Source organism: Rattus norvegicus, chromosome 16 (genome assembly GCF_021556685.1).
Source record: "Rattus norvegicus strain SHRSP/BbbUtx chromosome 16, alternate assembly SHRSP_T2T, whole genome shotgun sequence".
Classification (NCBI taxonomy): domain Eukaryota; kingdom Metazoa; phylum Chordata; class Mammalia; order Rodentia; family Muridae; genus Rattus; species Rattus norvegicus.
Genome location: NC_141549.1, coordinates 78087497 through 78115470, shown reverse-complemented (window position 1 = coordinate 78115470; position 27974 = coordinate 78087497). Strand labels below are relative to the sequence as shown.

The 27974-nt window shown below is 47.6% G+C and overlaps 2 protein-coding genes across 5 annotated transcripts in view; both read right to left on the bottom strand.

Annotated features, from left to right (window-relative positions):
• The window catches only part of Erich1 (glutamate-rich 1), a gene marked incomplete at its 5' end in the record, with an annotated part of 52793804 nt that overhangs the window by 5548893 nt on the left and 47216937 nt on the right, over positions 1-27974 (bottom strand).
• Positions 10303-27974, bottom strand: part of Atp7b (ATPase copper transporting beta) — a 74267-nt gene continuing 56595 nt past the window's right edge. For 3 of the 5 annotated variants that reach the window (XM_087587468.1, XM_087587469.1, XM_087587466.1), the window contains 10 exons: positions 25139-25333; positions 23693-23875; positions 22447-22600; positions 18845-18988; positions 17220-17362; positions 16455-16658; positions 16258-16375; positions 14457-14559; positions 13718-13856; positions 10303-10543 (listed from right to left, as the gene is read on the bottom strand). In XM_087587468.1, the coding sequence (XP_087443594.1) occupies positions 10364-10543; positions 13718-13856; positions 14457-14559; positions 16258-16375; positions 16455-16658; positions 17220-17362; positions 18845-18988; positions 22447-22600; positions 23693-23875; positions 25139-25333 (1563 nt within the window). In that variant the 3' untranslated portion in view covers positions 10303-10363. Of the gene's footprint in view, positions 10544-11671; positions 13857-14456; positions 14560-16257; positions 16376-16454; positions 16659-17219; positions 17363-18844; positions 18989-22446; positions 22601-23692; positions 23876-25138; positions 25334-27974 lie in introns of those variants that run through there. The other 2 variants (XM_087587467.1, NM_012511.2) reach the window with 2 other exon arrangements.

The window sequence follows — 27974 nt, the reverse complement described above, 5'->3', positions numbered from 1 at the left end:
CAGCAGAGTCCAAGGAAAGGTGATGGATTGGGATAAAGCAGGAGCGGGGTTAGGACAGGAAGAAGCCACATCTTGGACAGCCATTGAAAGACAGATCGGTATCTATTGGCTAAGGGATAGATAGGACTGAAGGTCATAGGAGAAGCAGATAACCAAGATGTGGGCTCCTCGCAGACAATGAAGGGATCATTGTGCCTGCCTGATACTAGGAAGACCCAAAGGGATAAGGAAAGTAAAGAGCATAATCTAGGACATGCAAGACTGCAGGTCTCCATAACCTGTTTGGTCAGTGCTTGGATCCCCTGGAGCTGGAGGTGTAGGAGGTTGTGGGTTACCCAGTATGGGCTTTGAAACGCTAGACCTCTGGGAATGAAACTCTAGACCTCTGGAATAGTAGCAAGCACTCTTAATCACTGTGCCTTCTCTTTAGCCATGTCACTAAATTTTATTTTATTTTATTTCTCTTGAAATCAATTTTTTTGTTTTTTCATATATTTACATTTCAAATGTTGTTTTCCTTCCAGGCCTCCCCTCCACAACCCCACATCTCATCCCCCTCCCCCAATGTCTTTTCAAATGAGTCAATAGGAATATCTCTACGCCTGCTTCCTAAATGTAAGCATATAGAGACATCGTGGCTTTTCCTAACTTATCTTAATTAATTAAAATAATTAATTTTACTTTCCCAACTCAGATAGTCCACTTTCTTATAATCATCAAAGCTCTGAGTTAGTCTGAGTCCTCAAACTCAGGAAGATAGTGAGCTGACCAAGGCAATCCCATCTTCCTCTAGCTTACTGCAGTTTGTGTGTTTCACCAAACTGCTCCCTGGCCCTGCTAACCACATTCGGCTGAGCAGACTGTTCTAGTCCAGTCACCCCTGCAGCTCCAAGAAGTCCGTTGTTTTACTAAACCAGAGTTGTTAAAGTCTCTGTTAGGAAAAACTACTGAACCTTCTACCCCTGGTATGAAAATAAAGTCTCAATCTGACTATCACTGAAGGGCACTCTCCTGTGTCTGTAAGATGAGAGACATCTGGAGGCCTCAATGAGACAGTCATTCAATGCTAAGCTACACTTTGGCTCTCTCCATTGGTGAGCTGTTACAAGGGAGATATCTACTAAGACATTCCAGGGCCCTGTGCCTCTCATACTGGGACTGGAGACCAGTTCTAAGATGGACACTGTGTTTCTTGACCTCCCAAGAGGTAGGTTCTGATATATAGGCTAGATCTCTGGTCTGGTCTAATAAATCCTGATGAAGATTCCTCTCTGGCACCTTCCTCCAAAAGTCAAGATTGTAGTCTTAGGATGTTCTGGTCAGAAATTTCTGTGGATGACTGACTGACTGGACAGTACAACATACCAATTCTGCCTCAGCTGTTGTTCTGTGCCTCTCCACTTTCCTCTGAACCTCCTTGGAGACTAGAGGGTGAGCCAGCCATCCCCCAGATCTCACTTTGGTTAATGGCAACCAGAAGCCAACCTGGGCACTCTTTCTTCTTTCCTCTGGAGTAGTTCTTCTGCCCTGGTCACCTACACTAGGACAGGCAACCCAACCTTTATTTTTTTCTTTTTGTTTTGTTTTAATGGTTCTATTAGCCATATGGTAAACTACTCTCTACTTCCTCCTGGTTCCACCACATTTCCCCTCCCCTGTCTCTTCTAACTCCTGGTCTCCTTGGTTCCAGATCCCTTGGGATTACCTTCTCAACCCCACAGACTCATCACGCTGGAACAATCTTTTGACACCTCCTCCTTTCCTTTGTTGTTCTGCTAACTGTGCTGTTTAATTCCAGCTCAGACATGGGGTGGAGGGGAAGCTCAGTCACTCGGACATGGGGTTGGGGGAAGCTCAGTCACTCAACTGCCTCCTCTCCAATGTATGTTTAAAAAGGTTTCTCTTTGGGATTTGGTGATGACTACAGTCAGTGTCACCAAGAAAGCTCCATAAATTGGCCGCCTTATGGCATAGGCACGACCCAATGGTTCTTAGACCCCACATCACTAGACCTGTCTGTCTTGTGGTTACAGGAAGCCCTGATACCCAGACCATTTCCCCTACATTGATCAATGGTTAGCCCTAATACAACCCCTCCTTCACACTGAAAGTTTTCACTCTGAGCCATCATCCCAAAGATGACTTCTCCACTCATTTTTTTTGTCTACTACCTCATGTCATCATTCTACCTTTATAGTAAGGATGAGGGTACAGCCTCCCGCTCACCCCTTCTTGCATCGTCCTCCTTCATCTCTACCGTTCCCCATGGCTTACGGTCTTGATCCTAAGACCAAGCTCAGTCAATTCCTGTCCCCTGCTCTCCTATCCACCCCCTTGTATAGACCAACAAGAATGTTTGTTCCTAGCTTATGAGTGACCTCTATGACAAAACACTATAAAATGGATAGATTCCAAATGCCTTGATCTCTTAACAGACCCCAGGCCTTCATCTCTTTCATCAAGTCTACTCTACAAATCCACTTAGAATGACTGCCAGCAACTGCTTTTGACTGTTCACATCCAAGCCATGAAATGTTTTGAGATTTTCTTGGCCACAGCTGCCTGTAAGGAGTAGAAAAATAACTTTGAGGTTTTTCCCTTCCACCCACCCCAAATGGGACCCTAATACGCCCACTGGGCCTTCCTTGAATGCTTAATGGGAAGCTTTTAAAAACATTCGTTCCTTTTGACACTGTAGCCATGAGAACAACTGGGCTCTCTACATTTGGCTTTTGTTACCCAATCTTCTCTAGGATCCAGGGATAAAAAGCTCCAAAGACTTGAGAGTTTCACAGGGCATAAACACTTTGCAGCTTCTAGAAGTGCCAAAAAGGTTTTCATAATTGAGATGAAAAATAAAAACAGACAGCTCAGACTGTAGATGGGCAGCACAACGACAAGCTAAAATCATGGTTGCTACCTCCAGAGTTGGCCCATTCTGAACCAAAGGATGACCTCATCTAGAGAAAAGGTGAACCTTGATGAGAAAAATAGGTGAAAATAAAAAACAGCCTGCACAAGAACAAGATCAATGTGTTTACTGCAAGCCAAAGAGCTTTTGGAAAAATGATGTTTCAGTTGTCACAGGAAGGTCCTGGCCGTTCTAGACACTGGGGGATCAATAATGAGTCAGATGGAGGACACCTGGGCTCTGTTCTCCTAGGTATCCAGGAGCTCTTACAGCATCCGAGGGAAGCCACTTAATCTAATTGGTAGTGGGAACAAACTCTCTATTTAAAACATGCTAGGGTGGCTTTCCCAACAGAAATTCTACTCAGGCAGCAACTGGTAGCATGGGACTACCACTTCATACTTGAAAGCACCATGAATCTGGGTCACAAGAAAGTATCCATGAGGACACAGTGAAACTGCCCAATTGGACCACTTCATAGACAGAAAAAAAAGTTGATTGGGGAAACAAACAAGCTGTCTCCAACAATAAAGGATGACAGCTCAGTGGGAAAGCAAGCAGATTTGATATGATAGTTAGCAAGATGGGGGTCTTTGAGTTGATGCGACCTGTTCAGATGAATCGGGAATGAGAAGCTCTTGTATCTTGTAGTTGACTGTTGAGGGCACATAAGGAATGTAGTGGTTTTCCTGATAAACAGAAAGCTGCCTTATATGATTCCTATGGAATGCTGAATTTAAGTTTCTGTTAGCCTTCTGTTAACCCAGAGTCCTTCTGTTTAGGAAATTATCACCACCACTGCCACTTTGGAGACCAACTTTGGACTTCCTGCTGGTGGGATTGCAAGTTGGCAAAGCCACTACAGAAATCAGTGTGGAAGTTACTTAAAAAGCTAGAAAAAGGCCTATCAACTATGTGATCTATCTATAAAACTCTTGGCAACATGCCCAAAGAACCCTATATCCTACTCTAGACTTACTTACTCGCCTGTGTTCATTACTGTTCTATTTACAATAGTCAGAAAGTGGAAACAGCCTAGACACCTCTCAGTGGATGACTAAATAATGAAAATATCTCTCTCTCTCTCTCTCTCTCTCTCTCTTTCTCTCTCTCTCTCTCTCTCTCTCTCTCTCTCTCACACACACACACACAGGGATACTTTTCAGCTATTAAAAAACAGAAAATTAGGAAATTAGCAGATAGCCAGGTGGAACTGGACATAATCATTATGAGGTAACCAGACTCATAAAAACCATGTTTTCTCTTGTGTGTGGATGCTAGTTTTGAATCTTAGGTATGTGTGTTTTCTGAATACCCTTAGAAGTTGTGGAGTTATCAATGGGCAATGGGGGTGGTATTTTAAGAACTTGGAGATAAAATGCAGTGGTGTGAAGGATTAATGGAAAATAATGAAATGGGAAGGGATGAACTGGGGTGGAGAAGAGGAGGGCAGGGTAAAAGTAAGAAAGAAATAACAAAAACATGATAGAGAAAGAGGGAATGCAAAGAAAGGGGGAAAATGAATGAAATGTAGTAGGGAAACACACACAAGTGAGAGACAGGGGGAGGAAGAAAGAAAGGGGAGGGGAGGGGGAAAACAGAACATAACCCAGGACCTCCCATCTTTACATAAAGACATCTGTGGTGGTTTGAACATGCTTGGCCCAGGGAGTGGCACTATTTAGAGGTGGAGCCATGTTGGAGGGTGTCAAAGGGACATGTGTCATTGTGAGGGTGGCCTTTGAGAGCCTCCTGCTAGCTGCCTAGGACAATCTGCTCCTGACTTCCTTTGGATGAAGATGTAGAGCTCTCAGGTCCTCCAGGTGCCTGCCTGGACACTGCTGTGCTTCCTGCCATGGTGATAATGGACTGATCCTCTAAACCTGCTTGCCAGCTCCAATCAAATGTTGGCCTTATAATAGTTGCCTTGGTCATGGTGTCTGTTCAGAATAGTAAAACCCAAACTAAGACAGAAGTTGTGTACCAGAGCCTGGGGTCTTGCTGCAATAGGCCTGGCTATGCTTTTGTTTGGAGGAATATGGACTTGGGGGCTTTGCAAACTAGTGGAATGCTTTAAGTTGGGCTTAATGGGCCATACCAGTAGAAGCCTGGAAGAGTGTTCCTGAGTGTGTTTTGAACTGCGGGAACCTAGCTCAAGTGGTTTCAGAGAAGACTTTTAGTATGTGGCCTAGAGACTGTTCTTGTGATATTTTGGTGAAGAATGTGGCTGTTTTTTGCCATTGTCTGAAGAATCAGCCTGAGGCTAAGGGGAGCAGATTTAGATTAATTGCTTTGACAAAGAAATTCTCAAAACATCCTGGCATAAATTCTGTTGTGTGGTTACTAAAGTTCAATCTGATGAAGAGCATTTTAATGAAAAGTAGCAAACATAGAAAAGGAAAATACAAAATGTATGGCTCAAAGAAAACAGAGTGAAGCTAAATTCTGTGTTAAAGGTTATTAAATAGAATTTAGGGAGTAGTGACCTTGGGGCAAGATCCCACCCATCTAAACTTATGCTTTTGCAGTTGAAGAAGGGATAGTTATATTTAAACATTATTATGACCTAATTATTGTTTTCATTCAGATTCTTAATCTGGAATGGACTATGGCCCAGATATAGAGGGCACAGGCTTTTGATCCAGATCTTGAGCAATAGTGGCATTAAAAGCTTTGGCCCAGGCATGGTGGTTCACACCTTTAATCCCAGGAGACAAAGGCAAACAGATCTCCGAATTCAATCACAGACTGGGACAGAGCAAATTCTAGGTGAAGAAAAGCCTAAATCCGGGCATGGTGGTACACACCTTTAATCCAAGGAGACAGGCATGAAGATCTCAGAGTTCAAGGTCAATCTACAAAGCAAGTTCCAGGACAGCCAAGCCTAGGCAGTGAAGCAGGTGGAAAGCAGGCAGCTGATGATAATGAAATGGGCGCTATGCTCCAGCTCCCAAAAATAGCAGAACTCAGCAGCTGCGGCCGTTTGGTCTGGCTTTAGAGTCAAGAATATAAGGGACTACTGGGACAATTGATGCTGGTTATCTGGAGCTAAGGAATTAGTGGTGATTAAGAAATGTGGGGTTCAAATTGAACCCCTTCTGGGACCCCTTGAATGAGACCCACAAAGGTGGTGATCAATGCAAAAGCAAGAGATTTACTTCAATGTGCTGGGGTTGCCTCCCTTTGGAGAGAGGCAACCCTGAGCAGACTCTAACAGGGAGTTATATACTTTGCAAACAATTGGGGCAGAATTTGCACAGTGGTAACTAGGCAGGGTACTATGCACATTTGGTGGAGAGAAACAACTTTCAGATCGACTCAGTGTACTGTTCAGGACCTTCAGTTGGGAGTCAGGTAGCTTTGTGTGACCGTTTGGCTTGCAGCTGTTCCAGGAACTAAACCAGCTTTTTTTTCCTTCCTGGAAGGGAGGGGTCCTTGTGCTCAGAGATCTGTGGTGGGATTTTCCTACTGGCCTCAGGTTGACTCCAACTCTGGCTCTTTCAGAAGAGACCAGCATCACTGAAGTGAAATCTTCTGAGATGTGTTTTCTGAGAGCACAAAGAAGCTGTGTTCCAGAGATAGCTAAGGTTGAAGCTCCTGCTGCAGCTGGACTTGGTGATGGACAAATATCACCCAGGTGGTACTAGCTTTAAAAGAATGAAGAGGTCATGGAGAGCAGCTGAGGGTTGGCTCTGTGAGAGGCCAGGGAAAGACATTGGTGGAGGTGCAGCCTCAGATGCAGTTAACCACCCAGGACTGAATGGCTCATGCAAAGAAGTTGAGGCTTGGTATCATGGAGAGCCTATGAGAGGCTATTGGTGAAGCCTAGTTGCAATGGAAAACCAGTGTATTGGAGATGGCAGTGCCATGAGATGATCACCAAAAACAGTAGCAGCAGTGGAGTAGAGTAGAGTCAACCTGGACCTAGAGTGCTACAGAGGGCAGAGTTGGAGGAGTGATCCAAACCCTTTTGGGAAGCCCAGCTCATGGGTGGATCCCAGACATTGGAACAAGAAGCTATAAAGCTGGAGTTGCTTTGGAGGCCCCAAGATGTTAGAGATGCCAGAGCTGTGGGATATCTGCCAAGGAAAGTTGCTTACAGTGAATGGAACCAGCCCAGGATAAAGAATTGTGTTGTAGTCAGGAAAGCTGAAAGGAGTTGGACACCAGACATGGAGATGCAGAGTTTGGAGTTTGTCCAACTGATTTTTGGTCTTGCTTTTGTCCAGGATTTCTTTACTATGTCCTTTTGGAACGGTAATGTAGATCCTGTGATGTTGGAGGTATCAGATCTGCTTTTTGACTTTGATTTCATAAGAGATTACAGTAAAGAGATTATATGAATCTCAGAAGAGACTTTGAACTTTGGACTTCTATCATTGTTGAGACTTATAAACTATGAAACTTTTGAAGTTGGACTAAACATACTTTACATTATGCTATGCCTAAGTATGGCTCCCATAAACTCATGTGTTTGAATAAGCCTATGGGGGCCAGGGACTGGAATGTGTTGGTTTAAATTTGCTTGGCCCAGGGAGTGGCACTATTAGGAGGTATGGCCTTGTTGGATGAAGTGTGTCACTATGAGAGTGGGCTTGGAGACCCTCCTCCTAGCTGTCTGAGTACAGTATGCCCTTGTCTTCCTTTGGATGAAGATGTAGAACTCTCAGCTTCTCCAACTCCATGCCTGCCTGGACGCTGCTCTGCTTCCTGCCTTGATGGTAATAGACTGAACCTCCGAACCTGTAAGCCAGCCCCAACTAAATGTTGTCTTTTACAAGAGTTGCCATGGTTGTAGTGTCTGTTCATAGCAGTAAAACCCAAACTAAGACAACATCCCAAAAGACAAGAAGTGAAAATATGCAGTGAGAAAAAAATCACGCAGAAATAAATTCAGGATTGTGTCCTGAACACGAGTGTGTGTGTGTGTGTGTGTGTGTGTGTGTGTGTGTCAAATTTGTGACCCTCTTACCTCCACCTCCTGACACAAGGGTGAGTCCCATAATCAGTTCATTTGCTCAATACTGACCATTGATTTGATTGGGTTGAGGTGTGCCTAGGAAAGCAGTAAAGCACAGTTTGGGTGTGTCTGCAATGCTGTTTCTAACCTGAGCAGCACTATACAATAGACTAGGGACCTGGGTGGGATGGAACTGGGAGGAGGTAGCACACTAGTTCAGTCTCTCCCATTCCTCCCCTTTCCCGACCCCAGCTTCTAAAGTGAGCAGCCTCTTATTCCTGCCTTGCTCCTGGCCCAAATCAATAAGGCCAGTTGATGTCTCATTGAGCCCAAAAGAGTACAAAACAGAAACCCCTCCATTCCAAAGAAAACAAGGAATACAAGTGCAATAGTGTCTAAGTTAGGGTTTTACCTCTGTGAATGGACACCGTGACCAAGGCAAGTCTTATAAATGACAACATTTAATTGGGGCTGGCTTACGGGTTCAGAGGTTCAGTCCATTATCATCAAGGTAGGAACATGGCAGCATCCAGGCAGGCATAGTGCAGGAGGAGCTGAGAGTCCTGCATCTTTATCCAAATGAAGCCAGGAACAGACGGGGCATCCTCAGGCAGCTAGGAGGAGGGTTTTCAATCCCACCCACACCCACACAGTGACACACTTCTTCCAACAAGGTGACACCTTCTAATAGTGCCATATCCTGGGCCAAGCATATGCAAATCATCATAAATCATAAATAGTTAAACTAGATTTTTTAAAGATTAATTTTATGTGTATGTGTGTTTTGCCCACATGTATTTTTGTGCCCTGTGTGTGTCTGGTGCCCTGAGACACCAGAAGACAGCATTTCATCCTCTCCACTTTTCCCATTTTGTCAACCAGATCACCTGTACCCTGCTATACCCTTCTCTAATGTTCCAACACTCCCTACCCTGGCAAAGGTCTCTGTTTTATTTTTTTTCCCTTGTTTCTGCAGTAGCTCTAAGACACAAACTTACATCTAAAGATTTAGAGCAGAGAGCCTCTAGTGACAGAGAACTTGGGACCTTTGTTTTTCTAGGTCAGGGTTAATTTACTCAATAGCCTATTTTCTAGCTCCACTCATTAATCTGTAAGATTTATTTCATTTTTCTTTATGAATGAATAGTATTTCACTGTGTGTATGTGTGTGTGTGTGTGCGCGCGCGCGCGTGCGTGTACTTTTATTATCTATTGAGCAGTTGTGTCCCCTTCCAAGATACTGTGAATAGAGCAGCAATGAGCTAGAATGTGGACTCCTTTGGACATGTGCCAAAGAGTGTAGAGCTAGGCCATATGGTGGTTTTATTTTGGCTGTCAGAGAATTCTTCCCACCACTCCCTAAAAAAACCAAGGGCCAAAAAAATAATGAAGAGAATTTGGGTTCTGGCTGTGGACTGGGATATTGTTTGGTCAGGGAGACATCTGGTGGCTCTTAGATTAAATTGCGCTGTCTTGCCAAAGGACAGTACACAAGCTCTCTGCTGACCATGAGGGCTCAGCTTTGCCTCTGAAGGAAAGAGCTTTCCTCTTGGAGCATAGTGGACTGTGAGTTCTGAGGTCACAGTGACAGTGTAGGCACGCCCAGCTGTCTCCCCAGCATTTAGTTCAACAATGCTGCCGCTTGGTTCCCTGGCAATAAAAATAGTATGTATGCAGATGGCCTTTCTGAGCACTGTGAGAGACGGGGGCTGTAACATGTCACGACTATTCCTTCCTGGGGCCACTGTGTCATCTTGGTGGTCAAGGCTGGAGCACAGGAAGCATGGCGACTCTACCACATCTATATTCCGATGCATCCATGCACAAAGACAGGATATTCCTCTACAAAACCCAGTTCCTGAGCTTTCCTCCTGAAGCCAGGGTGGTTTATGGAGCAGCTCTCCACACCAACTTTCTGTTTCTACACTTAGAATTTTTGCCGTGACAGTGTTATGGATTGTATATGCTCAGCCCAGGGAGTGGCACTAATAGAAGGTGTGGCCCTGTTGGAGTAGGTGTGGCCTTGTTGGAGTGGGTGTGGCCTTGTTGGAGTGGGTGTGGCCTTGTTGGAGTAGGTGAATATGTGGGTTTTAAGGCCTCATCCTAGCTGTCTGGAAGCCAGTTTCTGCTAGCAGCCTTCAGATGAAGTCAGCCCCAATTAAATGTTATCCTTTATAAGACTTGCCTTGGTCATGGTATCTTTTCACAGCAGTAAAACCCTGTCTAAGACAAACAGTTAAAGGATTTTTTTGGTGGCACTGGGCTCAAACCAGGGATCTTGCACACGTTCGGCAAGAGCTCTACCCAACTTATACCCTCTTGGCCCATTTTACTTATGCTGAGAAAATATAATAGCCATATCTACCTCAGAGGGGGGGAAAATGTTGTTTCCATCGATCTTATTTTCATTTTAGTCCTTGAATGGATGCTTTTAAATTTTTTTGTTCAGCTTTTTTAATAGAAAAATAAAGGAACTCTGGGATTTCTCAGTATTACATATCCTTGCATTCTATTCTGTAATCCCAGCTGTGGTCACTGTCTTCACAAGAAGAACAAAGGCGGACAGTAGACATCTCTCTCCATGCAGTAACCCAAACAATGGTCCTTCCGGCTTTGCCCAAGCCCAGAGTGAAAACCTTTCCACCAGTCCCGAACCAGCTTACACAAAATGCCTGCAAAGAGACGAAGAACCAGTAGGCCACTCACTGTATTCCTCTGTGTATGTGCTCCAAGGAAAAGTGGGATTATGGGTGTATGCAAACAAACCTTTTATAATTCAGGAACTTTATGTACATTACAGAATTTGTCTTAGGGGATCATATTCGTTTTATTCTTATTTGTACAGGGGACTGAACCTAGCACTCTAGCCCCCGACATGGGTTTTATAGCCCCAAGTCTCCCCAGATCCTTTAATCAAGTAATCTTTCAAGTAAAAGTCACCTTTATTAATCTGAGTTCCTCGTTAAATTAGCTCAATAGTTTGGATGTCTGTTTTTTGACATGCCAAATATTTCCAGATGTCACTATAAATTAGAATTATCATTCATTTACTATAAAGGTAATCCTATCTTAATTCTTCAGTTTACCAGGAGTGGGAAGATGCCCAGATTCAGCCGGCTGCCTGAGTAAATGTTTCAGGGAAGCTTGCTAAATCCTCCCCACAGTGAGCAACAAAACACTCCTTCCACAACAATAGGTGGAAACTTCAGGTTCTGACTGTAAAGTCCTCTAGGGTGTGCTAGAGACCAAGCAGTGCATTTCTGGGCAAAATCAAAGCTTGTGAGTCAACCTACTAGGACTTCTCAACAGTACTAAATGCTATTCTGGCAGCAGACTCTTCTAGACTTTAGCAGAGGGGTTCAGACCAGGGCAAGGCAAGAGGGTTCCCACCAACTCATGTCCCCACTGCTAGAATCCTATCATTCTCTGTCCCCCAAAGAAGTCCCCAGCAATCAGGTAGCATGAGTTGACCATACAGACACAATAAGCAAGCCACTGGCAACTCCTGGATGAAAAGATACAACTTTATCCTCATACTTCATGGAAAGTTTTGAAGAGGGAACTGTTCTCTGGCCATTAGGAAAAAGAAAAATAGAAAAAAGAAAAAATGGGCTGGAGAGATGGCTCAGAGGTTAAGAGCACTGGCTGTTCTTCCCAAAGTCCTGAGTTCAATTCCTAGTAACTACATGGTGGCTCACAACCATCTGTAATGGGATCTGATGCTCTGTTCTGGGTGTGCAAGTGTACATGCAGGTAGAACTCTACACATAATAAAATAAATCTTATAAAAAAAACCTCACTTTAAATATCTAAAAAGTTATTTATTTGTATAATTATATAAATATTTTCATGTCTACATATGAACATGATGCTTATATTCTCAGAAGGTTTAAAAATCAAGACAATTAGATTCTTTAGAAAATGATCACCTTATTCCAAAACAGAGCTGTAGACAGAATAGATGGCGGGGGGGAGGGGGCAGAGGTCACTGAAGAGGGCGTGGGGGGGTGAAAATACTGAGAGTGCTACAGAACCCTGTTCTGGTGGGGAGTGGGGGAGGGGGAGGTTAGAAGATAAAGCTCAGCAAGCAGGGTCACTGATGACAACCAGGCCAGCCATGGGAAGTGAGGGGCTGTAACGTTGCGACCTACTGCACTCTAAGTTGAGGCTGCTAATCCACCTCCTAGCTTGTTCGCTTGTCCAGAGACAAGGACCCTCTCTCGTCCAGTTTACGCTCACCAAGCAAACTGATAAGTAAGGCAGCAGTGGAATTACAGAAGGGCCTGCGGAGCTCTCGGAACCGCCTATCGGCTGTGAGTTCCTGGGAAGGCACCGAGGCCCTCGGACCCTGTTTCCTTGTTTTCAAACATAGATGAGAGTATGGTGCTACTTTTGGGGCGGGGGTTGGAAGGAAGGTGAGTAACCCACAAAAGACTAACACTGGGGTTGGGGATTTAGCTCAGTGGTAGAGCGCTTGCCTAGCAAGCGCAAGGCCCTGGGTTCGGTCCCCAACTCCAAGAAAAAAAAAAAGACTAACACTGCCACGGCCAGTAAGGACATCCAATAAAGGAGGGTTTTGTTGGTTTTTTAATGTCACAAATGAGAGTAATCCATTTCTGTCCGTCTGTTCCGGGTGGCTCAGCCGCTCAGTTAAGCTGGCCCATCCCTGCCCTCTGACATGATCCCTGCCCTCGGATGCCACCTGGTCACAGATAGTTATAGATGACAAAAGCACTTTCACTGGGGAGCTGTGGACGTCCCTTGTTTAGATGGCCCCTCAGCAGCAGAGAGCTCTCTATTGAGAACTTGGCTCTCTTCCGGTTGGGACAACTCCCTTCAGGCACACACACCAGGCATTTGTGACATACTGCACTGGACCCTACTAAGTCACATGGGGGTTCCCTTGGACAGTGTTTCACTCACTACAGGTTATAGCAGGGAAAATGGACTCTGGTCAGGTTCTGAGGCGTCTCTCCAGTTGTTTGAGAGTGGCATGTGTGAGTCTGTAGGTGTGGCTCTAAGCAGGATGGCATTCTCTCCTCAGAGTAAAGAGGGAGGCCAGGCAGCTCTGGGGTTGGGCTGCAAACCAGGGGGCCACCTTTAGGCAGGCAGATATGAAGGAGCCAAAGCATTGGACCCAAGACACAAACTCTACCCTCAGAACAGAGGGCAGGCAGTGCCAGTACCAAGGATGCCAACTAAAGCAGGCAGAGAACAACAGACGCGTCTGAAGTCGTCTTAGGCTTACACAGCCCATGGGTGCTGCCTGACTCCAGCCTTTGTGGGAGCTCTTAGTATAGGGAAGCTCAGGATGGAGCTCTCCAGGGGGCTCAGCTAGGCCTGCGGTCCTGATGGGCCTATTTCTCATTTCATAGGTAGTAGATACAAACACAGTAGGCAGGCCTCTGAGGAGTGCTGGCTTCCTCTCCTGCACTAAAATCCAAGCAGGGTGTGACCTTGCCCTCATGGAAAACCAGGGAGAGCAGTGTCCTTTGCCCGGCCTAGCAGCTTCTGACAGAGCAATCCCACCCAGCCTCTGCAGATGCACCACACACTGCTGGCGAGGCTAGCAGGATGCTTGCCCCTCACGTAAGCTTCGCCCATCGCTGTGCTTCAGCTCGTTGAGGCTGCACTGGCTCGACCACAGTGAGCGGGAGCAGGCCCGTCTGGAAGGAGCACCTCGGCCTGCCCAGGGCTGCTGCTGGGAACACTCAGATGCACTGCTCTTCATCCCTGTCACTCAGGAGCAGGGACCATTTGTCTCCACCATCCTCTGCCATACCGCCATGCCGAGACAATCTGTCTGACGTCAGGGAAGACAGAGAGACTTGGCTCACGTAGCTGACCTGGTCCCAGGGTGTGGCCCTGGGAGAATCCCGCCGCCGGTCATCCATGCCAACGTGCACGCTGACTTGGGATGCACTCAGAGGCTTCATGCGTCCATGGGCCTGTGCCTCATATCTCTCTAGGTCGGGCTTTCTGTAGCTGAAAGGCAAGAAGCCGGGAATACTTGAATCTTATAAGGCCCTTTTTCTCTGGTGAAGTCTCTATTTTTCAGTAGCAAAGTTTCATGGATTTTTTAAGAAAAAGGGTATTGAATTCCCATGGTTCAAGTTCACATAACCCAGAAACTTTCTTGCAAACCCTGACCCCCACCAGTAGGCTACTGTTCACTTTTGTTAAATGCATGTGTGAGAAAAATAAATCAATGTTTTCCTGTTTTGGCAGTGTTAAGGACTAAACCCAGGGTCGGGCACATGCTACAGGGGTGTTCCACTGGTGAGCTCTGTCCCTAGTCCGAGGATATCTTTGCTAAGGAGAAAAACTGGAAATACACAGGGATCGTGTACTTACCTGTGTGCATATAAAGAGTTCCAAAAAAGGCCCAGCCTCTTACAGCTGTGGGCACTCACTTGTCCAGGGTATTGAAAAATCATACAAAACCCGCTCAGGTCCTTTTGCTGCTCCCAGATAAATAATGGGGAACAGGAAGCAGGAGACCTGCTGCTGTGCCCCCACCCGCTGTGACCATGTATGGTGGAGCCTGCAGACTCCTCCAGCAGGCGCTCCAGGCCTAGGACTTACCACTTGAGCTGAAGAGAGGAGAGCACCACGGACACAGAGGAGGCGGCCATGGCCGCTGAGCCCATCCATGGCTGCAGCACGATGCCAATGGGCATGAAGACACCTGCCGAAAAAAGGTATCGCCTGACAGCCGGGGAATATTGAGAGTCCTTCTCGAGACCCTAGGAGGCACTAGGTCCACCGGCTTTCAAGGAGAGACCAAGCAAGCAGCAGGTGAGCGAAGGGAAGACGGGTCTGTCTTGCTTACTCTTGCTTACAACTATGTACGGGTAGCACCACCCAATGCAGGGGCTGGGAACCTCGGAGGATAAACACTGGATGGTCGCCGTCCTTCTCCACGAAGGTAACAACCTCGTCTCTAGGCAGGGCTGGAAGCCAGGTTCCCCCACAACCAGGAGAGAGTGAAGCTCCTGGGCTGCTCTGGGGTCAGAGAGACACTTATCTAATGTCTTTCAGTTCTTTGCGAGTTCTTCCACTGTTCTCCACCCCCTTTCCTCCAACCCCTTCTACCCCTAACACTAATACTAGGTAAGAGAGAGGAAAGGATAGTGGGGAAAGGAAGGAGATCCCTGAATAAAGTCTGGAGTTGGAAAGGAGACATTGTCGTTAGACTGCTTCCTGCTGACTAGGGGCGTTGAGTTCCTGGGGGCAAGATTGATCTTCGCTGTGAGAATAGAATAACATCATCTTCTTCGCTCACAAGTACTTAACAAACTGCGACCAGCCAACAGCCCCACCCGGCCTCTCAAGGCTCTAGCATTTATAAACCCTCTTAAAAGTTCCCGCGGTTCCAAAGGTCATGCAGTCGCACATAACTATTGCAGCTAGAGAATCACACCCCTGCTAGAGCACGAGGCAGATCATCATCAGCTGCTGGGGGCCTCTGAAGCAGCCCCACATCCCACACCTGGGATTGAAAGGAAAACATATTCTTACAATATTTCTGTGCTTCAGAGAAATCAAAATTCCAGAATTGCTACCACATGTGACTTGTAGACGCAGGAGGCTGCGGCAGACTGGATAATCTCTATGGTGGAAGTCGCCAATAACCACTTGGACACAACAGGGAAGCTGAGGCGGGAAAGCTGTGGCTTTAGGTCAGGGGCTAACAGGACGGCTTAGTGGGTGGAAGAACTTACTGGCAAGCCTAATGACCTGAGTTTGTTCCTCAGGGTCCATCCACATAACGGTATGAGAGAACTGATTCTGGCAGGAAGTCCTGTGACCTCCAGGCCCATGTGTGCATGTATGTATGTATGTGCATACATACACATGAAACATAACAATAGTGATAGAGATAGTGAGAGTGAGAGTGATATTAAACCCCTTTGGGTCCTTTCACCCTACATAGCCTTGCAGAAATGTTAGGAATGTTTTCTTGCCTGGTTTCTTTCTTTCTTTTTGGTGGGAGGAGAGGAACAGCAACTCCAGCAGAATGCCTTTCCTCTCCAGGTTGTTTGTGGGAATCAAACTAGAGTCTGGGCAGGGTTCATTTTTAATAGCCGCTGTGTCTGATATAGCAAGTACCTTAAAACACCTCGGTGGTACCTATTCTTCAGATCTTACGTCTCAATAACAGAGAGGAGGAACACCCTTAGTGGATAGGGCCACCTTAAATGAATGGCCAGGCCTCCTGGTCAGCTGTCTATAGAGGACCAGTGTGGATGAGGCTGTGGGGCCCTCCCGGGATTTTCCTTACAGTGTCTGGCTGGCCAGGCTGAGATGTGGGTGAGTCATTAGTTCACCAGGGACTCAGTGGAGACCAAAGGTGACCTAACAGTCGAGAGCGGCCCCTACCTACCTGCAGCAATGGGTATCCCAACCATGTTATAAATCAACGCCAGCACCAGATTGACCCGGATCCTCCGGACGGTCCTCTTGGAGAGATGAATGCTGGCCACCACGTCCAGTAAGTCATTCTGTAGGAGAGGAGCACGCTTGAGCATGGACCCATGCCAACCCCAGCCCCTCCTGAGACCTTCACACAGCTGAGCTCACTCTTATAAGGACCACGTCGGCTGCTTCGATGGCGACATCTGTCCCAGTCCCAATAGCAATGCCCACGTCAGCCTGGGCCAAGGCTGGGGAGTCGTTCACCCCGTCTCCCACCATGGCGACTTTTTTCCCTTTGTTCTGAAGCTCCTGGACCTTGGCCACCTTGTGAGAAGGCAGTACCTCAGCAAAGACTTTGTTGATGCCAACCTGAAAGGAAAGAGATCGATGCTTAATGTAGGTGTGAGTTTAAAAAAAGCAGAGATCCACAGCAGCAGTCAGGTCTCCACAGAGCTGCCCATGCTTGGCTGGTTTGGTAGGGTGTGGAAGGGTGGAAGAACAGGGTTCAGGAATTCACGCTAGCGCCATGGCCTATGGGGACAGGAAGCTAACCAGTGACACTGTCCTCATGCCCCAAGCTCAGAACTGAGTGGGTCAAGGTCAAGCCACTCCTCTCAGTCCCTAAGCAGCTGAACCAGAAAAGCTCTCCTGTAATGCAGTGCTTAAGTGATGGTCTGGTTTGTTGTCATCGTCATCATCCGTTTATTTTGGTTTGATTTTGAGACAAGGTCTCTGTGTAGCTGTGGCTGCCTGGAACTTGCTATATAGACCAGGCTAGCCTCGAACTCAGAGGTTCCCCCTGCCTCCGCCTCTGAGTGCTGGAACTGAAAGTGTACTTTAACACCAGATGTTTAGATTACCCTTTTTCCCCCCATCTGTGAGTTTGTCTGCAAATTTTTAAGGACAAAGAATGTCTGACCGCCGCCATACCTGAGTGGCAATGGCTCTGGCTGTCTTCCGGTTGTCCCCTGTGATCAGAGCCACATCCACGCCCATGCTTTTCAGGGTGTAGATAGCCAGGGCAGCCTCTGGTTTAACAGCATCTGCAATGGCGATCATCCCGCACAGCACACCTAAAACAAAGCACCAGCAGTCAGCATCATCGGGCCAGGCAGCATCGCGCAAGCAAGATGGCTCTCGGCCTACGTCAGCTTCTTCCACAGGGCACGACACTCGGAGTAAGTGACATATGTCTGGGTTCTGTTGACTTGGTTTTGGTTTTGTTTTTCAGTCGTGGAAAGGATATGGGAGTGTACACAGGGACCTGAACAGGTAGGAGCAGGGAGACCCTTGTACCCTCCAAAGCCCTGCAGATTTTTTTATAGTGTCCACTGGACAGACACCTAACCTAGGAAAGCTGTCCTTCCCTTTTGTCATTTCCTACAGGAAGTATGGGTATAGCTTTTTCCTGCATTTAGACAGAGAAGGAGGGGAGTTTTGAGCTAAGGTGTGATACCGTAAGAGGAATGCAGCAGAGCACAGATCCTCTGCGTACCCTGATTCTGTGACAAGGAGTTGCAGACCACGGGTTATAAGGGTTAGGGGTAGGGAAGGAGGCAGGAAGGCCTATTTGGGTGGAGCGTTCAGAATACAGTGTTGTAAACTACTTTTTACTCAAGTCCAGCTTAACTTCTAAAATCAGACACGAAAGTGAACATAGCAAAGGTTTCAGTCTCTCAGGCAGACGGGCCCCGTGTGCTCTGAGCACTGAGACACTCAGAGTCCTTAGGAACCGAGCCAGACAGTGGGAAGCCGCAGGGGCCTCCTTACTTTAGGGCTTCTGCAGTGAGGCCTCTGGGGCCGTGGATTCCTGTTTTGTCTGTAGTAATGAGAGAGAAGGATGGTGTGGGTTGCCACCTTAGACAGAAGCAGAGAGCAGCTGAGGCTTCTGGGAGCCGAGCTGGTGAGGGATCGAGATGGAGATAGTAACAAAGGAAAGGCTTCAACACTTAAGGAACTCCAAGAGTCAGGTAAACAATCTTTTCCAGGGAGGAGACACCAACTAGCTACCTAGTGCCAGTGATCAGCCCTGAAAACACACATACAGGTGACATTTACAGACTGAGCTGGCTGTATTTACATATTTATAAACACATACATACATACATACATACATACATACATACATACATACATATATGCATAATAACAATGAAAAACAGAGGCCATAAATTTGACAGAGAGGTAAATTGGAGAGTTTGGAGGGAGGAAAGGGTGGGGGAAGATGATATAATTAATTATATTGTAATCTCAAAAACAAAGGAAATCATTTAAAAAGAAGGAAGGGCCTCAAGAGAAGGGATCAAGGGAAAAGACACCAAAACAAGCTGGTAAAATGTCTCAAATGAACAGAGTCACAAAGTCTTCAGAATAAGAAGAAAAATAATGACAAGCAAGAGGAAGGAGGAGAGGAGTGAAGGACCAGAAAGAAGGGGGAGGGGAAGGGTAGGAAGGGGAGGGAGGGGAGGGGAGGGAAGGGAGGAGAGAGGAGACAGCCGAGTAGGCCTCCTTATGCGCCAGGGACTGTGAATCGTGGCCAATCACACAGGGATTACCATCAATGGCCACCAGGATGGCCGTCTGTCCTTTCATTTCATGATCTGTCATGGCGTCACTGATGTCACTGGAGATGGTTAAACCATTGCGCCTCATCCATTCCCGGTTTCCAATCAGCACAGAGAAAGTCTGGGGACCTGTACCTGTTCAGACGAGAACACTTAGTCCAGCTTCACAGTGAACTGAAACCCTGAGACATCTGACTGTCCTGGAAACTATAACTTTTTGTGACACTCTCCTTAAAGGACCAGAAAGATAGACAGTATGGAGAACACCATGAATTGAGTGGAGTGTTTCATGCATTCTACATGTGTGAAATGCTGTAATATATAAAACATCGTGTCATGTCCTTAGATGACATTAGTGATAGGTGCTGATTTTTTTTAAAGACTTGATTAATTTATGTGAAGAAGTGTTTTGCCCACATACTGAATGTGCACCATGTCATGCCTGATGTTCACAGAGGCTAGAAGCTGTGAGATCCCCTGAAACTAGAGTTACGGATGGTTGTGAGCCACCGTGTGAGTACTGGGAATAGAACCTGGGTCCTCTGCTAGCGAAGCAAGTTCTCTTAACAGCTGAACCATCTCTCCACCCCAATTCTTTTTTTATAGGGAACAGAGGCTGGCCTTTTAGATCGGACCAAAGAATGTGTTCACTAGATTATTTTCAGGGAGGTTTAGATGACCCAAACAAATCAGGTAAATCTGATTCTGATACATGTACACACAATTTTTTGAGACAGTCTTATATTGAGGAGACGAGGAGATACACGCAAACACATAAATCTTATACATATCCAACAGAATCACATTCCTGCTCCATGTCGTGATATCCTCATAGAAACTTGGGGCCCCTACTTCTGGTCTTTGAAAGACAAGTGTGTGCAGACAGAAATGAGTCTCAGGGCTCTCTGCACAAAGGCCACACTGTGGGTCCTACACATTTCATTTTGTCTGACTCTAGCCACACATGTAGCGGAGGATGGGCCTTGTCAAGCGTCAATGGGAGGAGAGGCCCTTGGTCCTGGGAAGGCTCAATGCCCCAGTGCAGGGGAATGTCAGGGTGGGGAGGCAGGAGGGAGGAGGTGGGTGAGTGAGGGAGCACCCTCATAGAAGCGTGGAGGGGAGGAGGATTTCTGAAGGGAAAACTGGGAAAGGGGATAACATTTGAAATGTAAATTTAAAAAATTCAATAAAAGAAGAAAAAAAGATTTCTTTTTGTCAATACTTGCAAATGTCTGCCAACTTTTTTTTCCTTTTTTTTTTCATCTTTATGAACTGAGTATTTCTTATTTACATTTCAATTGTTATTCCCCTTCCCGGTTTCCAGGCCAACATCTCCCTAACCCTTCCACCTCCCCTTCTCTATCAGTGTTCCCCTCCCCATCCTCCCCCCATTACCACCCTCCCCCCAACAATCCCATTCACTGGGGGTTCAGTCTTGGCAGGACCAAGGGTCTGCCCTTCCACTGGTGCTCTTACTAGGCTATTCATTGTTACCTATGAGGTTGGAGCCAGGGTCAGTCCATGTATAGTCTTTAGGTAGTGGCTTAGTCCCTGGAAGCTCTGGTTGGTTGGCATTGTTGTTCATATGGGATCTTGAGCCCCTTCAAGCTCTTTCAGTCCTTTCTAAGATTCCTTCAACCGGGGTCCCGTGGTTTAATGATGGCATTTGCCTATGTATTTGTTGTATTCTGGGTGTGTCTCTCAGGAGAGATCTACACCCAGTTCCTGTCAGCCTGCATTTCTTTGCTTCATCCATCTTATCTAGTTTGGTGTTTGTATACGTATGGGCCACATGTGGGGCAGGCTCTGAATGGGTGTTCCTTCTGCCTCTGTTCTAAACTTTGCCTCCCTATTCCCTCCCAAGGGTATTCTTGTTCCCCTTTTAAAGAAGGAGTGAAGCATTCACATTTTGGTCATCCTTCTTGAGTTTTATGTATTCTGATCTGTCAACTTTTAATACTACCTATAATCCACCGGTACCTGCAGAGATATTTTTCCTGTAATTTCTGTTTCTACAAGCATGCCTGTGACAGAAATTCCTTTGGTGGGCATGAAGTTCAAAAACCATCTATTACCTGACTTACAAGAGCGCTGAAAGAGAGAGAGAGAGAGAGAGAGAGAGAGAGAGAGAGAGAGAGAGAGAGTGTGTGTGTGTACATGTACATGTGTACCCACATACTTGATTCTTGCTGACGGGAATATTCCATAACAATGTAGTCCAGGTTGGCCTTACACACCTGGTACTCCTGACCCTCATCTCGCAAGTGTTGGGACTGCAGTCATGCAGTACACCCAGCCTCTATGAAATGCTCTAAAATGCAGGTTGCTTTTCAACTGCCACCTTCTAATAGCACGAGACCCTGATGAGACACCACCCAGCTTTTGAATACTCTAATGTCACCTTGGGACTCTAAGCTATTAAAAGGCAGCACATACCATCTAATAACATCTAAATTAACATTTAGCATTTGGGGCATTCTAAAGACTACCAATTTAATGTGATGGCTGGGAAATGTCCTCGGATTGGAGGAAGGCCGGCTAGGGAGATGGCTCAGTGGTTACGAGTGCTTGCTAGGGTTCTGTGCCCACACTCACGTGAGAGCCTGACGGCCTGACACACCTGCAACCCCAGCACTAGGGGAGAGAAGAGAGACAGGAAGAACCCTGGAGCTTGCTGGCCTGCTGGCCTAGCCTAAACTAGTGAGTTCCGGGTTCAGCAAGAGACCCTGCAAGGAGGAGGCTGATGGAGTAGGGTCCTAACCTCCTCCCCTGGCCTCTGTGCACACACACGAGCATGCCCCCCACCACCACACATGCATGAGCACACTTCTGTGTACACCATATATCCCTAAGAATGAAAACAGGAAGGAAGTTAGGAAGGCAGGCAGGCAGGCAGGCAGACAAGGCAGACTGCAGTCCCAGCACTGGGGAGTTGGGACAGGAGAATCCCAGGGGTTCGAGAGCAAGGGACCTGAAACTGCCGCTGGGCAGATCTTTTCTCAGTGTTGGCAGGCTGTTTCCTGGTTCCCTTGCTTTCCATAGGCTCTAAGAACACTGCACATCACAATGGAAAGCACCAGATGGGAAAGAAACAGGAAGGAAAAGAAAAACAGAAAAGCAGGTGCTGCCTGTTACCCTGTAGTCGTGGGAAGGAAAAGTCATGCGGGGTAAGAAAGGTAAGACTCCAGGGAAGGAGTAACTATGGATCTAAGTCCTATGCCAGCCACTTTGGCCTTCCATAAGCATCAGAGTCTTGAGACATCAGGCCAGCAACAGCGGTGCACACCTACAGACTCAGCCAGCTGGAAGGCTGAGGTGGGAGGGTCGCTTGAGTCTGAGTTGGAAACTAACAAGCAGAACCCATCACAAAAGCAAGCCAAACAGAATGCATAAAAGTGTTAGACGTATCCAAACATGTGAAGGGAAATGGCAGGTGTTCCTGGGGTAGGCAAGGCACGGGGTGCCTGGAAAGGACTCCCATCTCCACAGCAGGGGAGATCCCACAGGTGGGTTTGGTATGGTCTGGCTTGCCTCTGCTTTCACCCAAGAGAAGGTCCGGCCACCAAGAGATCCAGGGGGATAGTGAGGAATACCTTCTCCTATGGGAGGGTTGCCAACCCCAATCGGGTGAGCGGTTGGACCTCTGTGAGCCAGGATACTTTCCACGTTGCTAACTTTGCAGCTAATTCCACACCCTGGCACTGCCTGGAAGTCCGTGCTGTACCCCAGGGTCTCCGTCCCGAGTTCCTGTGGAAGCAAAGGAGCGAGAGAAAGAGAGGGTGAGGGCAGTGGGAGGAGCCAGGGAAGGAGGGGGAAGTGAGGGCATGAGCTGGGCAAGCTCTACCACCAGGGTCAGTGTTGGTCGTCAACCTGAACCAGGCTAAGAGCTGGGCAAGCCTTCTACCACCAGGGTCAGTGTTGGTCGTCAACCTGAACCAGGCTAAGAGCTGGGCAAGCCTTCTACCACCAGGGTCAGTGTTGGTCATCAACCTGAACCAGGCTAAGAGCTGGGCAAGCCTTCTACCACCAGGGTCAGTGTTGGTCATCAACCTGAACCAGGCTAGACAGCTAAATCCTCCCCAGGTGGACACCTCATGACCAGGCAGGCTGCAGATCCAAGAGGAGAGTCGGGTCACCTCAGACCACTCAGATATGGCCACGTCGGGAGTGATAACATCAGAACCACGGGCTAGGTAAGTGGTGAACAGCAAAGCTACTTTGAAGCTGCCAGACAGATCCTTCACCGTGTGTGATACCCAGGGAAGGGGTCAGGAGTGGTAGGAGGCACTGGAGCAGCAGGCGAGCTTTAGGCCTTCCTCCTGACCCCTGTGAGGGACAAGCCAGGATGGAGTTTCCCAAACATCCCCTCGCCAGTGTTTCCTGAGGTACGACAATAAGTTCTCGTTCAGGCCATTTAGACACTGTCGGTATAGTCCCCCCATCCACTCCACTGTCCCCATGTTCAATTTAAAACAAGACCTGTTCTAGGACAAAGGGGGTACAGTGATTCTCTAACCCCCAACCCCAAATCGGGGCTTTTCAGCTCATCGGTGCTATCTCCTCCCAGGTAATCCCAGTGAATGCCGTGTTCCCTCACCCTAGCCATATAAAGAAGCTGTTCACGTACCCGTCTCCCCCGCCTCAGACTTGGGTTCTCAGAAGGCAGTGGGAGCACATCTCACTCATTTTGCCCAGCCTGGTGTTATCCATTCGTCTGACTAATCACTCTAATAGTGCCACTGCAAGCCCCGCCTACAGCAAGCTAAACAGGCAAATAGGTCAGAAGCCAGGGCCAACGAGAGAGAGGCCCGTGTGACGCCAAGGCCAAGGTCAGCATACCTCTTTGCAGTATTTAGTGACGGCCACGCCTAAGGGGTGCTCACTGCTGGCCTCTGCGGTGCCCACCACAGCCAGAACCTTCCTGAGGGATAGGGTAGCCACGTCCACAAGCAGCAGAAACCGCATGACTCTGGGGACCCCGTGGGTAATGGTGCCCGTTTTGTCAAACATAACGGTCTTTATCTGCAAGAACAACTTCACGTCAGGTCTTAACATGAAGGCGGCTCTCGCGGTCCCTGTCTCCGAAGGCAGAGCTTCTCCCAGCTTGCCCTGGGCAGGGAACTGTTTCTAACTTCCTAACCCTCAGCCTGACTCTTTGCAGGCAACAATTACTACTACCAAGAAGCCGTTACCCATCTGCCAGGCGATGGCTTCACTGTCTTATCTTTGACCAAGCAGAGGGCAGGTTTCTCTGTTCAGACCATGGTTCATAAGCAACAGAACCACTGCTTGGATTCCAAAGCTCAGTGCTGGCCTCTGCCCTCAACACCGCTAACAATGCTCTCCCTGCAAAGCTTCCTGCCTCCTATCCTCCAGCCTTGCTGTGCAGCTGGTCTGACATTGCCAGCTTGGAACTGAGTGGCTCAAAGGCGCACCCTACTCCATCGTGTGATCTTCCTAAGCTCTTAGAACTGGCCCCTCCCTCAACTCTCTGTCTCTGATTTTCCTCTAGTCGCTCATTAGTTTATTCAAACCAGATGCCTCCAGGGACTTTCAGGCTGAATGCCAGGGTCACACTGGTGAAGAAAAGTGCTGTGGACACGGGGAAGCTCGTGGTCAACAGATGCATGGTCACCACACATCCTTTTCCCCACCTACCATTTCCCTGCAGCAATACCTCCACTACGCCTTATCTGGCTAGCTCTTGCTCAGGTTCCCAGGCCGCCAGCACTACCAAAGGCCCAGGTTCAGTGTTCTCATGGAGCTGTACTCTAATACTCAGTATGTGGGGTACCTGTCCTTCCCACTATGCTCTGCACCTTCCCTTGGGAGCCAGGGGCAGGGCCTAGTGCCAGAACCTGGTGCAGGGCTCACCTGCATACGTGTGAGGCAACTGGTAAAGAAACGAATACGGTATAGACTGGTGTGCATCGCCACGCTGCTAACCCAAGCTCGTGAGATGTCAACTTGGTTAACGGCTGCAGGCCTCTGGGCGGGTTACCTAACCTTCTGCTGTAGTCCCTACATCTATAAACAGGAATGAATCACATCTACCACATGAGGTGGAGTCAATGAATATCCATGAAGCAGTGAATTGCACACCCGTTAGCTGCTGCTGCTGCTTTTGCTGATACTCCCAGGCAGCCCTGGCTTCCTGCCTCCGTCATCCACACCTGCTCTCAGGCTTCCCTCTTAAACACTGAAGAGAGACCGTTTTGTAAGGACTCTGTAGAAACTGCTACCGCAGTTCCCATGGAGAACAGCCAGGACCTGACAGGGGCTCACCTTGTGTGCCATCTCCAGAGGCTTCCCTCCCTTGATTAGGACGCCGTTCTGGGCAGCCACCCCAGTGCCCACCATAACTGCTGTGGGTGTGGCCAGCCCGAGGGAGCAGGGGCAGGCGATGCACAGGACGGTGATGGACGTCTGGAAGGCAAAGCGGATGATCACCTCTGTCTGTGAGATATGCTTGCTAGGGCTCTGCGGAGAAACATCAGATGGAGAGTTCAGGGGGGAACCTCACCCCAGTGGGGCAGTGGGAACTGAGGACGCAGTGAACCCAGGTTAGGGAACGTGACTGGGTGCTGTGCAGCCTCAGTATTAGACAGGTCACTTCCCTGCCCACTTCCTACTTCCCTAACCTCTTCCCACGGCTTCCCTCAAAGAGGCAACGTGGAACAGGAACAGAGTCACGTCAGACCCTGATCGGGTACAAACTAGAACCACAATGGCCACACCCCAGCTCTCCTGCTGACTTCATCCCTCATTGCCTCAGTCTCCCGGGTGCATGAGCCTGATAAGGTATTTCCCAAAGTGCTTTGTGCTTACAAAGGAGCAACGGGTGCACAAACACGGATGGCCACACAGAACAGCAGTGGCACGGCATCATGTTGGATTGTCATTACGTTTGGCTTTGTTATTACTGAAGCCTAACTAGCTCATGGCAGGATCTGCGTTCAGATGACACAGGGATGACTACTGCTGCTTTCTGTTTTGTAACAGCACCACCTGGATACAACCAAAGCTCGGTGAAGCTGTAGGGTTCACCTACAATGGAGTCTGAGGAGTCAGCAGGAGGATGCTGTACCTACAGCCTATATCCACTGACATGGACAGTGTACATGCAGTGACGCAGAAAGGGATCCGTGACGCGCCAGGACTTAAGGGGCAGCGTAAGGAAATCCCGGCTGTAAGCGTATCCTGGCTATCAAATTCTCTGCCTCACATACTAGCCTCGGATTGCTGCAGAGGGCTCCCTTGTGGTTCCCAAGTAGTTTTCATTACCAGAACAAACACAATGGAGGTCTGCTACGGGGAAATTACTACTCGCTGTTTGGGGTGGTCATTCATCTTGCCGGGTTTTCGTCCTGCAGGGGTGGATGCACTAAAAGCCGCTACACTCCCTGATCACAATGAAGAGTGTGTTTCCCAAATGGAAAACACAACGCACAACTTCTTTACATCCTCGATCCTTTCCTTTCGAAAGGCCCGGCTCTCAAATAAGGCACACTGCAAAAGCCATTTGACTTTCTTTAGAGTGCTGTATTGGAGTAAGAGGGTATACTACTCAACAAATACACGATTCTAAGAGATTGGAGTGGGTCGTTTTGTTTTGTTTTGACAGTCATTTAATTAAAATGGCATTTGGCCCTTTAGGGGCTCTGGTGGACTTCTGGAAATTAACAGGAGCCCTCCCTACAAGTGACAATCTTGCCGGGGTGATGACGGTTCCTGGAAGGAACACGCAGCACCTCCGTTGGCAGCTCACACTGGTTTTGCAAATAGAAGCAGGAGGATCAGAGTAAGAGGGCAAAGCGGGGAACCGCAGAGCACTGCATACTCCCAACCTCTCCAAAACCAGAACCTTGACCGTCGGGCTGGGCTCGGCTGCCGGCTGCCCTAGGGACGGTGCACACAGCTTGCTCTTTACAGCGCCACTCTTTAGTACTTCTTGGATGCCACAAAGTACTTAACTCAGACTTTTCCAACTTAAAAATACAAAGACTGAGGGAGAAAGTGACATCCTAGTAATCGGCACACACCGCATCTGACAGACCGTCGTCTGCTGGCAGAAACTGTTTTCACAGACGAGACAGGCTCCATCTCTGGTTCTTGACGCCATGACTGTAAGCTAACACAGGCACTGGTGTGAGGTAAGATGAAAACCACTCCACTCACTGGGACGTTGATGGCACAGACGGCTCATTTGCTGTTTGGTCCTGGCACTGCTTACTCTGTGGGGCCCTGACCTGGCCTCCAAGCGTCAGACGCATGCAGCACCCCATGCATGAAAAACACAGTGTCTTCAAACACGCTCAGTGTCCTTGAGAATTCATTCTTATTTCTTAAGCTGATAAATTTCTGAGGATATACTATATTTTCCACTGATTTTTTTTTGAAATCTGATAAAAAAAAAACAGTGCTTCCTGATATAGTGTTCTTTATATATTTCTTAAAATTAAAAATGTGTATCCCCTTACTGTGCTGTTGAACGAATGTTTAATTATCAAAAAGTACAACGATGCGTAGGCTCTCAGTCATACTGGGAAGCACTGTTGCTTGACAAGGCAGGATATTACATCTGTGATTCCTGGAGTTAAGTGACAAAAATACATTTCCCCCTAAGACCTAGTATAGTGCTGTGCTATCAAAAGGATGTTGGCCCGGAAACCAGGAAAGGGAACAACAATCGTAATGTAAATAAGAAATACCCAAGTCAATAAAGATGAAAAAAAAAAGTGGTCTCTTTTCTATAACACATGTCTTAAACTCAGTAATGGCCGACAAATTGCATACTGTAAACCCTTGAAGCATTCCAACTGGGGAAACAAAGGATGGCATGAAAATTATCTCTGAAGAGAAAGCAAAGGGGACTCGTATGTGTGGATATCCATTACCACAATGAAACCCAGGGCCTCGAACATAAGGTGAGTAGTCTACAACAGAGCTACAGTCCTGACCTTGAGCTACAGTCCTGACCTTGAGCTACAGTCCTGACCTTGAGCTACAGTCCTGACCTTGAGCTACAGTCCTGACCTTGAGCTACAGTCCTGACCTTGAGCTACAGTCCTGACCTTGAGCTACAGTCCTGACCATGAGCTACAGTCCTGACCATGAGCTA